General features: G+C 40.1%; 2 protein-coding genes across 2 annotated transcripts; both read right to left on the bottom strand.

The window, feature by feature from the left end:
* Nucleotides 1–26: 26 nt before the first annotated feature.
* On the bottom strand, nt 27–4,381 carry gins4 (GINS complex subunit 4 (Sld5 homolog)). Its single transcript, XM_074638383.1, has 8 exons — nt 4,087–4,381; nt 3,880–3,966; nt 2,856–2,969; nt 2,654–2,751; nt 2,253–2,341; nt 2,000–2,090; nt 1,753–1,857; nt 27–1,109 (listed from the first exon to the last, which is right to left on the bottom strand). The coding sequence occupies exons 1-7, from the start codon at nt 4,171–4,173 to the stop codon at nt 1,761–1,763; spliced, it is 663 nt and encodes a 220-aa protein (XP_074494484.1). The 5' UTR covers nt 4,174–4,381; the 3' UTR covers nt 27–1,109; nt 1,753–1,760.
* Nucleotides 4,382–6,382: 2,001 nt separating this feature from the next.
* arid5a (AT-rich interactive domain 5A) lies at nt 6,383–14,175 on the bottom strand. The gene is made up of 7 exons (XM_074638362.1): nt 14,087–14,175; nt 12,832–12,905; nt 10,512–10,683; nt 10,364–10,416; nt 8,902–8,999; nt 8,653–8,818; nt 6,383–8,563 (listed from the first exon to the last, which is right to left on the bottom strand). The coding sequence occupies exons 1-7, from the start codon at nt 14,088–14,090 to the stop codon at nt 7,310–7,312; spliced, it is 1,821 nt and encodes a 606-aa protein (XP_074494463.1). The 5' UTR covers nt 14,091–14,175; the 3' UTR covers nt 6,383–7,309.
* Nucleotides 14,176–14,414: the final 239 nt, after the last annotated feature.

Below are 14,414 nucleotides of genomic sequence, written 5' to 3'. Positions count from 1 at the left end.
CGTTTAAGAAATAATAAAATCAAATGCTTTCAAAACCAATCATTTACAAGTTTTTATTTTTCTCAAATCCACATTTTCAAGGTCCAAAAGAACCCTGCTTTCATTTTCCAACATTTTACTATGAATAATAGCATTTATGTACACTAACTACTTCTCTGTATGATATCTGGCGTCTAATCAAACTTGATTTTTGCCTGGTTAGATCATTAAGACCCTCCCTGTGTGTTATTCCTAATCTCCCAATAACACTGCGTTATAGGATTCCACATTAGCTACATCAGCAGTGCGATTCAAAAGACGACAGTCAGTTGACACCTGGTTCAGTTTTGCAAAGCCCCGCTCCCCCTCGGTCCCTTATTAGCTACAAAAACTGTGTGAGAGCAAAACAATAAGCACTGATTGCTCCCTTTGTGAGTCTTACATAACAATGCTATTACAGCAATTCTGTCTCAGAGAAGACAACGTTCCACACATCCTTTTAGGGCAAAACTAAAAAAACACATGCACTCAAAAGAAACTTTAAACTTGTGAAGCCAAGGTGAAGAGATGCCCAGAAGTTATCTGAACATTAACAGGTTTTCTATTATGTATAATGACAGTAAAGCATATTCATTTATGTGTGAATGCCATTAAAATAAATGGCGATCAAAGGAAACAACGTTCTTCCAAACACACATTACCACGCGCACCGTGGGCTGATGCGCACTTCATTGCCAAGCGAACTGATGAAATTTCACCTTCGGGTGCATCTTGTTACGGCGCAGCAGAGGAAAAAAGTCCAATAAAGTGAGTCATCTGTATAAAGTATCAGGATGAATTAGCAGATTAGTTGTGACATGATTTAAAAACATCTGAAAATAACATCACAGCGCTGCAAACGCTGCTTCGGCAAACAGGGTGTCTTGAAGACATGGCGCTACAAATGTCTGTGTTTGCGTCCCTTCAAGTTGGTCTTTAATCCACACAACAGTGAGACAAATACATTTCCAGATGTAACCTCCAGATGCAGGTTAATGTGCCTCTTCCTCATTAGTGCCATGTTACAAAAATAGGCCACTGCTCATTTTCTGACCTCCTGGAGCCAAAAACATCCACGCCAACAGACAGACCTGTAACAACAAAAATGACTGTGTTCATTGTATGTAACTGTTAAACCTGCAGTAGGCAGAATATTTTTGGCATCATTGGGCAAAAAATTCCACAACAACCTTTCAGCATATTGTTATTCAAGTGTTCTGATAGAAAACTAGACTTCTGCACCTCCTCATGGCTGTTTTCAGGCTTTAAAAAATCTATCTAATACATCTTTGGCCAATCACAGGTAATTTAAGAGAGAGAGTGTTCCTATTGGCTGTTCATTCAACAGAGGCAGCTGTCAATCACTCGTGAACTCTGATCAAACGGTCAAACTAGGCATCGCTGATTAAATATGAATCAATATTCTGTTACTGTAATGCCTATTTCTCACCTCAAAACAATTCTATCCACTGCAGCTTTAAGTGTAGTTCAGGGATCTGACAAGTATTGTTAACATATGTTGGTTCTTAAAAGAAAATCTGTTGCCAAGAGACAATGAACATTGCAAAAAAAAATAAAAAAATGTGAGAGTTAAAAATAAATCCAGATGTCACTCTGAAGCAGTTGCTTACGTAAGATCTGCAGAAATGAACTGGCAGATGTCAGTACTAGAGGGTGTGAGGGCAGTGTTGAGTTAATGAGAGGGAGGACACAGTCAAACTCATTGTTACTTACCTCGACGTTCAGATTAACTGCACATCTCCACTTGAAACAAGTGGTGCTATAGTTCGATAGCGCATTAGATGCTGAGAGCCCACTTCCAGATCTACAACATACTCTCTGATGGAAGAGACAGAGTAGAGATAACATCAGATGTTTCAGTATCTATGCAGAAAAATGTACTGAATGTACTGAATGTGAAAAGGTGACACTGCCACCTAGTGGTTTGTTTTGAAAACAGTGACAACAAATGAAAACGTACCTCTGATCGTCTGATTCAGGCTCAACCAAGATGTTTTCCTGTCTCTCCTTCACTCGTAGAAACACAAAGGAGTCCAGGCAGGGCTCGGGCACTGGGATTACATTAGAACACATGGGATTCAGTGTGACGGTCAGTGGAAATGTCAGAGCCACCACCTGCCAGCGCATACTGATAGCAGTATTTCAGGCATGAGTAACCCAAGACTGAGCACATATAAACAGAGCAAATATAGAGAATATGAAATAGATTTTACCTGCTTTGAGCATGTCCACTGTCTGCAGGTTGGGGGGCATGCGCTTCAATGCTACGGCCTTCAGGTAGGTTTCTGTGTTGGCATAGTACCTGTATGCCAGATGAACAGGTGGTTTTAAGGTTGGGCGATATGGGTGGTATGATCACCGGTAGAGATTTGGCAATACTGTTTCCATTGTGATAGCAATTCTCGCGTGATCTTGTGATTCACACATCCAGCTTCAAACCATTTAATTGAATTTACTGAACAACTACTATATCGTGATATATACCGTTTCCGACATAAAACTACAGTGATAAAAGATTTTGGCCATATCGCCCACCCTTATGTGTTTTTACCCCCAAGTGTTACACAAACAGCAGTATAAACAAACAGCTCCGACCCAACTCTACTATACTCACTCTTTGGCAAAGGCAAACTCCTCGGGTGAAAGCAGAGACGGATCTCCCTCGCCACGGGACTTTTCTCTCTCCAGGACGTGCGGGAAAAACTTTTCAATCTAGACACGCGTGGCACAAGGATCAGGAATTTTTGTCAACAAACAGGCACTGAGTGAAATGAGAGCTCTATTTTGCACAATGTTGTATTGTTAACCTCGCTGACCTTCTGCAGACGAGCACGCAGGTAGCTGCTGAGCACAAAGCGAATCCTGTCTATCTCCATGCGGTGGATGCTGGCCTTCGCGTCACCTTTCTTAACCCGCTGCAAGTTGGCTTCCTGTTGGAGGAAAAGGTCAGGACGCTGACATAACGGCAATTCATTTCTGCAATTGAATTTAGGTGGTGTTGCCCTTTAAAAGGGACTGTTTGTAACTTCTTACACATATAAATCAATCCGGGTCGGTGTCACGGAAGCACCAAAACCACCAAGTTATATCTAATGAAGCCCGTCTTGCAAAACAGTGTTGGCCGCGGTCGGAGGATGCGGGGGAGACCGTAGCTTTGGTCTGCAGGGCCGGAGTCTCTGCTCCTCTGCCTGCCTGCCTTCACTCACAGCTCGCTCCACTCTCACGTGCATGCGCGCACGCTACACACTGCAGAAGAGTTAGTTTACCTCTGAGAATATCTAGTTAAAGTGGACGTTTGTGCAGAAATAAATGCTGCAGCTCCTCCAGACCAACAGAGGTTTCCCGTGTCTTGTGAAGTGACGGAGCTCCGCAGCGAGAAACGTTATCGTCTCCGACTAAGCTACGGGAGTTACCCTGCACTATACTCATTTTTAACAGTCTCTTTTGCACTTTATTCACTTTTTTAATAGTCGTGTATCACAGCTGCTCTATATTCACTTTTAACAGTTTTCTCCACTTGTATTTTTTTATATCTGGTATATTTTTTTGTACTTTGCACAACTAACTTTTTTACTGCCTTTTTACTAACATGTTTTGCACTATGGAACTGTGATGCTGGAAACTTTTTTTTTTTACAATGTGGTATTACTACTTGTATTTGAGCATGAATACTTCTTCCACCAATGCATGCATAATCGTTGCAGTATGTGCTTTTTGGTGACATTTAGAGATGTAGGTAGAATCATGAGAGTTTCTGAACAAACAGTTAGTTAGAAGACGGAGAAGAAGACACAGACAGACACACAACCCACAGAGGTATTCCCCTTTAGTGTAGTTTACCATGTGACTCAGCTGCTCCATCACACACTCCACCACCTCCGACTTGTTCTCCATCAGCTCCGGGGAGAACTTCTCATTCAGCCAGGCCTGAGAGAGAGACACACACACACACAGCGGTGAGGAGCACAGTCTAACGAAGAGGAAGAGTACATGTTGTCAAGAAGAGACTATTAGTTCTAGTTCAGGATAAACTGTGTTTAAGCTCACTTCTTCCAGCTTGTCTATGAGCTCCGCCGGAGTCATCACATCCTCTTGACTGTCCTCCTGGTTGACGTCGCCGCCTTCATCAGACATAATTCTCCTTTACGAAGCGAAACAGATCAAAATACTGACTTCAACAGACTCACTAACTCTATGTTGAACTTTTAATCTAAAAGAAATGTACGTTGAAGCTGTTTAAATGGAATAAATTAGAGAAGTTTACTAACGAGAGTTACACAGCAGCGTGTGTTTACCACTAGAGAAACTCCTTGTTTATTCGCGCCACTACTCCTCTTCTCGCGAGATTTGAATCGTGGTTTTCTTTACCCTATGTAAGGTCTGTAAGGCAAGTAAGGCATGTTTCATAATACGCTGTGTTCAAGATTCAAGATGTTTATTGTCACGCCGGTTATACAAGTACAATCGTGTGAAATACTTTTTGCTTGGAAGCTCCATTAAAAATAATAAGTTATATTACAATTATAAAAGGAAATACTTTGTACAAGGCAAGGCAAGTTTATTAATATAGCACATTTCATACACAAAGGCAATTCAAAGTGCTTTACATATATAAAAGCAAGATAAAAGAGCACAAAGTTCATAAGATAAAAATGAATAAAAGAATATAAAAGTATAAGTTAAAAGAAAAAAAATGTAAAAAGACATATTAAGAACATATACATATCAGGAAGTATGAATTTGCATATGTAAGAAATACTTTGTACAAGGTATATTAAGAACATATACATTAAGAACATATACAGGCATATACAGTATTAGATATATGATTGAGGTACTTTTTGTGTGAGAAGGTGTCATATAAATTATATATTTAAAAGTGTGTGTAGTGTGAACCGCAGATGAACGGGCAATACAATCAAATGCTTAAGTTTATAGACATTAAAGTTAGAATTTATGTCATTGTTGGTGTCAGCTTCTGCTTTTCTTACTGTAGGAGATTTCAACACTGTCTAGAGCGGTGCTTCCTGAGAGTCTGAGCTCGGGGAACTGTAGACTCTCTTTATGAATACAAGGAGCATATACTGTATATTGTACTCTGTATTGTGTGTAATATGAGCTATGTGTATCATTTTGTACGTGCAATGAGTATGATGGCACATTAAATTGCATTTTTTACAGCATTTTTAATTGGAATGAAAACTAAAGTAATTTATATTTCATGGAAAAGTGCCCTAAAATATTATTTAAAAAATATGTATAGCTAATAGCAGATGAACACAGCAAGTAACAATGTGGTTATTTACACACACACACACGCAAAGAAAAAAATCGGAGATTTCTTCACAGTCAAAACATGGAAGCCGTTGAATGTTTTTTTTTTAATTCTATTTTTTCTTTTTATTATTATTATTATTATTATTATTATTATTATTATTATTATTATTATTATTATTATTTTTCTTAATTTTATTTCAATTTTGAATATTGAAATTGTTTTCTCTAGTGTACTTAATGAGTTTGTCTATAAGCTCAACTACTTAAAAAAAAAAGAAGCCAATGAATTTCATACAGAGCTTCCCAAAGTCAACATGCCATGTCTCTCTCTCTTTCACCCATGTGCATCTCTATCAGTTAGTGTGAATTTAACAATGCATCATCTGCTTGGTTTGTTCCAGCTGTCTTGTTTTTGACCACATTGTTGCCTGCAGCACAACCTCATTTGTCTGATTTCCTCTTTCTCTTTCCTCCTCATTGCTCTTGCCTCACAATTCATCGTTATTTTCACCAGTAATGATCTTGCATCCGCTGTAATGCCGTTCAGTATTGCACATCATTTCTAACAGTAGCTTCCTCTTATCTGTGCTACATCAGACCTGCAGGGTTTATGCCAGGTCGCACCGCAACCTGGAGAGCTGCAGATCAGATAAACAGACGATAAGAGAACGGCTGGCACAGTTATGTTCAGAAGAAAAGTTTGCGCTCAAAAACACCATTAAGTGAAATCTGAAGTCAGAGCCAATGCAGCTTTTAGGATAGCTCAGATTTTTGGGCAATCAATCACTTAATTCAGAGAAGGGTCAGTTTTATTGTGCTCGAAGAGCGGGACATAGTAACAAACATGAAAATACTAGTCCTGTCTATTTTGTCTTCATATTGTGACTCATTAATGTATTTTATTCTCTTATTTGCTGATGACCTACTCATATACATGAGAGCCCATTTGTCCCCGATGAAAAAACATATAAAAATCATTAAAATCATCCTGATGATGTCACTCACTTATAAAAAACAGGTGACAAATTCGAAATCAACTAATAAATAAATAATAACAAAAATTAAATTGGTAGACAAACAGATTTAATAATCAAGAAAACATCTGTTATCTAAATCATTGTGGCTAAGGTGAAATAAAAACAAAGGATCAAAGGTTTTTCACAGTTTTTATGTTGTTTTTGTGCCATTTATTTATGATTTCTTGCTTATTTTCTGTTTAAATACATTTGAATGATAATGAGATCTGCTTATAATATCTTAGAAAAATATTTAACACTGATACATGGAACATGCAGTATTTATATGGCATCATTATGTTCAACAGACTTCACAGTACAGTACAGTAAGGAGGTTCTTCGCTTTCAAAACAAAGCATTGAAATTGCGCAAGTGAAGAACAAATGTGCAACAACTGTGGTTCAGACAGAATTTGATTTTACTGGATATGTTTAAGCAATCTATTGACAATCTGTCATAATCACAAAAACTTTTTTCCTGTACATGTAATTGAGTGAAATTTACAAGAAGTTGTAGCACTGTGGCTTATGGTTTTGTATTTTATCAAACTACCGCTATAAGAAAATACATACATTTAATAAGTACATTTTACATTTATTGTTCTGCTTTGAGTTCAATAATAATGCACCTGTTTGATGCGCGATAGAACCGGTTTCACAGTGATCCTATAAATACTGTATCTCTAGCCATCACTGCTGTGACTTCATTTCCTTCCAGTGTAGTTTGCTTTTGGCCACAGCAGGTCAACACAGTCACATTGTTCATTATTAGTCTCCCACAGGTGGGCGGCTGCGTGTGAGGCCACAGAACCTAAATATCTGTGTGTTGCATACTTCCGCCATGTTTAAAACAAACGTAAGGCTTCACCAAAATTACACTGAGCGATAGAAAAGAAGGCAAACAAGCTCAATGGCTGCCTTGTCCAATGTAAAGATGAATTGTGATGATTTTCTGTCTGGTGTTGAAATAAAAAAGAATCACAGCTTGTGCGGGTAAATGGGATGCATGCCAGGATGGGTGTATGCAGTGTGTGGATGTAACAGAGGAATGGAGTAGCTATATGGGTAAACAGCAGAGCCAATGAGAGCAGGGTGAGCTGGACTCATCGGGACATGTCGGTACATTAGCTGAGATTGAGGTAGTCTCATTCTGTGTTGGAGAAAAGCAGGGTGCAGTAGAGGCTGGTGCCGAGAGTCTCTCCCTGATTTGTCGTAGCTCGACAGGACGCACGACCCCGGCAGGCTGGCGGTGGAATGGTGAGCCAGACTCTGCTGAGTGGAGGGAACTTTTTGCAGCATTGTCCTGGATTTCTCCCTCTTCTCTGCCTGATAAAGCCACGGAGCCGTGTTGTTCAGCTTCTTCGCACAAGTCACAGAGTCCTGCTGCATTGATCTGCCCTGCTGGATTTTACTATTACTATAACCTGGCCGAATGGGAGCGGGCCGCAACAGCTGTACAGATTTTGGGATAACTTTGGTAAAACTTGAGGTAGATGTTGGAGCCCAGTCAGATCTCATTGTGAAAGGGTGGGGTGAGTAGAAAGGATGGGTCGAATATTTGCCAATCTCTTTGTGGATTGGCTTCCAGTCAGAGTCTTTAATCTGGATTTTGATGGAGTCTGTGGATTGGGAGTCTTTATTCTGTCCTGCAGGGTCTTTGGACGTCTGACTGCAGCTCGGAGACTTGCTTTCCTCGCTACAGCCGGATGTATTTTTCACAGAGCTGGAACACTTTTGGGGTAGTTCAGAGCCTGATGCGGGTTTATCTTCACTCCTTTCTGGACCGTCCTCTGATGAGACAGAGTAAGGTGAAGGGCTGCGTGAAGAGGACGGGGATAAAGGCAGCGGGGAGCTGTCAGAGGACGTGCAGTTCCGACTGGACGAAGCCCGGGCCGGAGACTGGGAGCAGTGGATGACAGAAGGCCTTTCTTTATCCTCGCTCTGAGGACTCAGGGGCATGTTAAGGCTCGCCTGAGCCATTCGCTTCTTTTTCTCCAGAGGGGAGATGACCTCTCCGGCAGCTGACGGGATATGAGCGGTCCAGGGGGTGAGTGTGGGGACCTGGACAAGGTGGGCGTAGACAGAAGTGCAAAGACCACCAGCGGCGGTGGCTCTGTTTGGCTGAGAGCAGTCTGAGTGGCGTCTGTCAGAGGTGGCGGCCCAGAGAGCTGGGTGAGGATGCATCACCGCTTCACTCTGGCAGGCAGCCTCTGGACTTCTCGGGGAGAGTATCTATGAAATGATACAGGGGATGTTTTAGGACACTTTATGCATGCAGATTTATGTCTTTTTTGAGACATTTTACAAATAAAGTATGTCACCTCCATCTCTGAATCCATCTCTCTATCCGACTGAGTCCTTTTCTTCTTCCTCTCGGCCTTGGCGACCTTGCCATCCAAATTCCTCTTATATGGCTTCCGCGGTTTGCTCGGAGGCAGAGGTCTGTCCTCCTCTCCTTTTATGTGCCTTTCAAAGGGCAGCACCAGCCTAAAGAAACACACCTGATTAGAAATCTGTTGCTGATATAGTGATTGAATTGACAGGTAAGTTGGAAACAGAATCATCCTCACTTCTCATAGTGTCTGCGAGTGCAAGTAGCAGCGCTGGTGCTGCCTGGACTTCCTCCCAGCTCATCATACACTTTCTTCCAAAGACGCCGTCCGGTCACCTGTTTGTAACACACAGTGTGAAAAAAAAATGCATATTACACATCTGTTATAGTTGCAATAATTTTTCATTTGAATGCGTGAGAAGTGACTGGCGGCTCATCACGCCAGGTACCCTACAAACTAAAGGGCTACTTAGTATGTGACTGCCACCAGGGGGCGCATATTATCATTTATATTAGTATCCTTTTTGTGCTGTTGTATATAGGTCTATATATACTGTATATGGATAATATTTATATATTTGCACGTTCCATGTGGAAGAAACTGAAGTGATCAGATATTGTTTGAAGCTTAAACAGGTCAACTTATTGCTATTTATTACTCGTATTTTGTTTTATTTAATGTCTTTAAAGTTGCAGGCTGTAACTTTGAGCAAATATGCTAAAAAATTATTTTTATAAAACGGTCACTATATCCTGACAGTAGTGCATGAGACAGATAATCATCATCTTGTTCCTCTGTGTCCTCCTGTGCTCATAATGACATTTGCAAGACTCCAACGTGCCCGAAGAAAACCAACCAATCAGAGCCGAGGATTCTCTAACGCACCTGTCAATCACTGCTTATTTCTCATTTCAAATGTTTTCAGAAACATATTTTAGTGCACGGTCTAGCTGTAAAATGAGAAGCGTTTGCTGCGGCCGGTGGGCGGTGCTTGGTTTTGGCTCGACTGTTTTCAACAAGGCAGCCGGGTCACATACTTCCTCATTTTACACATTTTTTTAAAAACAGATTATCTGTCTCATGCACTACTGTCAAGATATTGTGACAGTGATAGTGTTATCATATTTGCTCAAAGTTACCAACCGCAGCTTTAATTGATGTTGTGGCCCAAGTGCTCCTCTCTCTTTGGGCCTTAGAGGCAAAATTGTAAAGTGCTTAGGATAAAAAAAATAATGAATAAAAACCTAATTTAAATTTAAGTTAATTTGCTCTGCAATAGTGTGCCTTCCTAGTTGCATCAGGTGCTTTTACCCTGGTGGTGTACCTGCTTTCAAGTCTAGTTTTAAAACAGTTTTTGGGGAAGGGAGGTGGCTGTCTTTTGTCTGCTTGCTTTCTCACACACACTTTCATTTTTAGTGTAGGCGGTCTATATTGTGTTTACAATCCCTGCGTCACAGTGGCAGCGGTGATGATGGTGGTGGTGGTGATGGTCAACTCTGGAGCCCCAGCCCCGCTCTAGTGCCATTTCAACATGAGTTGTACTCTCAGATCTTGTCCTACTTGCGTCAACATCAGAGAGCAATGAGCACTATATGTCCTCTAGTGTGTGATAGAAACCACCCTTGTTACAACACCTGACCTATAGCTAATTTTCCACTTAGAAACCTGTGAACCAGTTGAATACAGAACTCACACTTACTGAATCATAGCTCCCAAGTTTCTCAACAGCTTTGTAGATCCTCCAAAGATTAACTGAGAAAAAAAACATAAAAATGAGAACCAAATTAGTATCATTCAAATACAGTATGAATAATGTGTTCATTCAACCCTAATGAACGTCAACTCACTCTGTTTGAAGCCCAGATGTGGGATCCTCTCTATGGGCGTTCCTCTGTCCTTCATAAAAGAATGCAGACTTGATATAAACGCCTTCTCCTCCATCTGCACTAGATTGGGCCTCGTTTCCTCCTCACATTCAGTCGTAGAGTCATAGAGGATCTCAATAACAGAAGGGGAAGCCTAGAGTGGAAAAAACAGATGCATTAGAGAAAAAAAAATGTTTTGCATGAAAAATCAAGCAGCTCCTGTAAATGTGACACAGCCCACTGCGCTGATATATAGAAACCTGTTTTACAGTTGAGGGTGTTATCATAGATGGGAAAGAAGAGAGTCATCTCATGGGGATGCAAAATGTTGAAATGAAACATCAAAATCAGAGAGTAGGGTTTTACCGCTACTTTCAATAGATAACCGCTACACATCCTGTCTGGAGAGAAAGCAGCAGACTTGTGGGGTTTTTGGTCTAGAGTTGTCAGTCACTGGTATCACAAATGTCACTTTGAAAAAACAAACATAAGCCAAAAGAAAGTGTTTTAAACAATATATATCCGTGGTGACTGATGAAGAGGCCGATTTTGAATAAAGATACTGCTATGTAATATCCGAGAAATAACTGGTTGCGTGTTTGCTGTATTTCTGCAGAAGTATGTGTCACAGAGGATTTTAAGATACCAAGAAATTAGAGGTAACAAGTGTTACAACAACTACCCAGAACTCCAGTAGAAGAAATTGACAATGTCACTATTTGTGGTTTGCGAGAAAGGAGAAATGAAACAGTGAAGCCATGCAGAATCAAAATCATCAGTTAGAAAGGTTTCAAGAAGTAGAAAACGATGAAGACTCAAGAAGAGAAACTGTTGATGAAGACAATGAAGTGTCTGTATTTTCACCCGGACGATATTGTTGTTGTTTTAAATGTTTGATTTTGGGATTGTGCTTTTAAAAAGTTATCTCTTTAAAAACGTAACCTTGTTTTTTGGTGTTGGCAATATACGGTATGTTGTAGAGATAAGTAACAATATTATTCCCACCAGCACAAATGCTGATATACTCACTTCTGTCATTTCACGCCACATATCTAAATGTGAAATCTCACATCGCCCGCCTGTGTCAAAACTGACGATCAATTTCGGTAGATTGGATGTCAAAAGAGACCACAATGGACTGTGTCGATATTTTACTTTGAATCAGCAACACACACGGAGAAGTTGCTTTATTTCTGTAGCAGTCATTTTACAACAACACAGCTCGACGTGGTTTCATATTGAATAAAGTTCCTCTATGCGGTTCCTGGTTCCGAGAAGTAGGCCTCTAGAGTGAGTAATAGTGAAGGTGCAGGCCTCTAACCAAGATAGCCCCGACTGAGTCACAGTTCAGCGGCCCGACACTGCTGTTCCCAGCCAACAGCTCTGACTTTCCACTTCTCTATCACCAGCTCTTCCCATTGCACATATTATCTTCAAAATGTCTGAAAATCACTTTTAATTGTCTGTATTTCCAGAACTGTGATTGGCTGATTTTGACTATTTCCACCTGCATCTAAAATCAGGTGGTGCATATGTTAAAATTGCAAAAATTTTGCTTGGGATCTTTCACAAAATTCACTGGTATTCAGTAACTTTCAGTCACTGTTTTCAGATCTGATTCACAAAAGTTTCAGGTTCCTGCATCAATGGTTGCCAACAGGAAACGTCTGCACTCGAAGCCACACACTGTAGCCCCTTCGCTGCAGATCTCAGAGTGCGAATATCATTGTGAAACACGCAGTTGATTTCCACTAGATGAAATTTTTTTTTTTGGAAAACCGAGTGGGTGATGTTGATGTCAATGATGTGTGACTCTCGCTATGATTGTCAGTGGCGTGCTGGATTGATGCTATCGGCAGGCCGGAGGTCACCACAGAAACCACCAGGCTTTCAACTAACATCAGCCTTGGAAATTTGATGAGCTAATTTGTGTTTCTCATATTGTGCCTCTCATTTCAGTTACCAGAATCAGTGGCTTGTGAGGACCTCCTGCAGTTTCTGTATGTGCAATGAAAATATTGCGGTGTGTCTCATCAGAGTGAGATGTGCGTGCGTTTCGTGATCCTCTCAGGATACAAAGCAGAATCACTTATTCCTTGTTACTCATTTCACAATCATCCACCAACATGAAACGACTGTACGCACACAATCGGCACTTGAAAAATGTCGCCACTATCTCAAATTCACTAAAAAGGGGAAATGAAAACACAGCTCACTCTGAGTAGTCATGTCTGTAGTCACTGATTAACTGTAACTGATGCCAGGAGGCCAACTGACATTTCATCAGCAGTGAGGTTAGTACCTGCTGCTTCTCTGTCCCCTTGTCTTCGTCACCGGCTGCCGTTTGTTGTGACGTCTCACTCTGGTCCTCTGGAGCTTCATGAGACACACACAGCACGGATAAGACATTTAGCATTTTACTCCGAGTGAGTTTGAATTCAAAGAACTGCAGTCAAGGAAGCAAGCACTTCTTCATTACGAGAAATATTGGTGAACGTCCAATGTTTCCGAAACATTACATGCAAAACAGAGTCATAAAAAGTGTTACATCATCACTGCTGGGAATGTCGTTGTAATTTGCGTAATGGTCAGATTATCGATCAGCACCAAAAAAAAAAGAAGATATTTGTAGAACACATTGTAAACTGAGTCTGATATAAAACCACAGGTTGCAAAACCACTTCCTGCTCATGAACACAACCGCTTGTATGCTGCACTGTATGATATTGTAACACATAGCATAACACATAAACTACAATATTTGGCAATGGTGAGATAACCTCAAGCAACAAACTGCAATGTACTGAACGTAAAGCATAATTATTCCTTGTATTTATGACAGATGACTGTTAAAAAAACACAATATCGGTAGTGGAATATGAGATATTAAGAAATACGGTACATTTTACTCTCATGTCTCATGCTTCCACACAAGGAAAATAAAACTCTCAAAATATTAAAAATCACAAGCCCTGGGAATGAATCGTGATTCCGAGAATGAAATGTGATTCTTCACAAACCTCGTATAGCCCCTCCACCCACAGTGATATGACTTGTGCAAAACCAATATGCTTCTCTTTTGAGATCACTTATTTCCTGTGCTGTGGCTTGAACCTTTAATTCTGCTTTCAGTATAGCCTCTAACTTCTCCATTTCGTGTGTTGAAGAAATATTTTTGGATATACTGTATTATTTCTCAAGCGCTTTCCAACGTGAGCAGTTACTTTTTAGTGGTTTGCATATCAACAAATGCATTAGCCATGGTGGTTTTTTACCATATATTGATCTGTGAGATATTGTGATATTAATTTGAGCACTTGAAGTTAAAAATAAATTCATGAGGCATTATGGTTTTCTAAATCTAAATACAAATTAATGTAACATACATTAATTTACATTTACAAAAGTATACATGGTAAATTTTTTCATATATAGTATAAACAAGGTCATTTAAAGTGTTAAAATCTATCAAGATCAAAAACTACACAATATTCAGCCTGATGTAGTAAATACATAAAACAATATCCGGCTTCAATGAACATTAAAGTCTTTCTCACCCATTTCCAGAAGTTGTCCTCTCTCTGGCTTGACAGTGTTTTGTGACAGTAATTCATGCGGCGCCCTCTTCAACTTCACACCACGAAACAGGAAGGTGTTTTCACACATCATTTTCATTGGTTGGTCTGCTCGCACGACAGCAAATGAGTCTGGGAAACTGAGTGTTTTATTGTTACTCAAGTATCACAATGTCTTTTCAGACAAAATGTGATGACTATAGTTTATTTATTTCCAGATAAATTAGGGAAATTAAGTTGGTCTCTTATGTTTACAGTGTTGTTGGAAACAAATGGTGCTGTAAATGTCATCACTGCTTCTTTTTGTTTT

The sequence above is a fragment of the Sebastes fasciatus genome, chromosome 6, assembly GCF_043250625.1.
Source record: "Sebastes fasciatus isolate fSebFas1 chromosome 6, fSebFas1.pri, whole genome shotgun sequence".
Taxonomy (NCBI): domain Eukaryota; kingdom Metazoa; phylum Chordata; class Actinopteri; order Perciformes; family Sebastidae; genus Sebastes; species Sebastes fasciatus.
The sequence above is the reverse complement of the archived record's forward strand: the minus strand, read 5'-3'. Positions and strand labels throughout refer to the sequence as shown.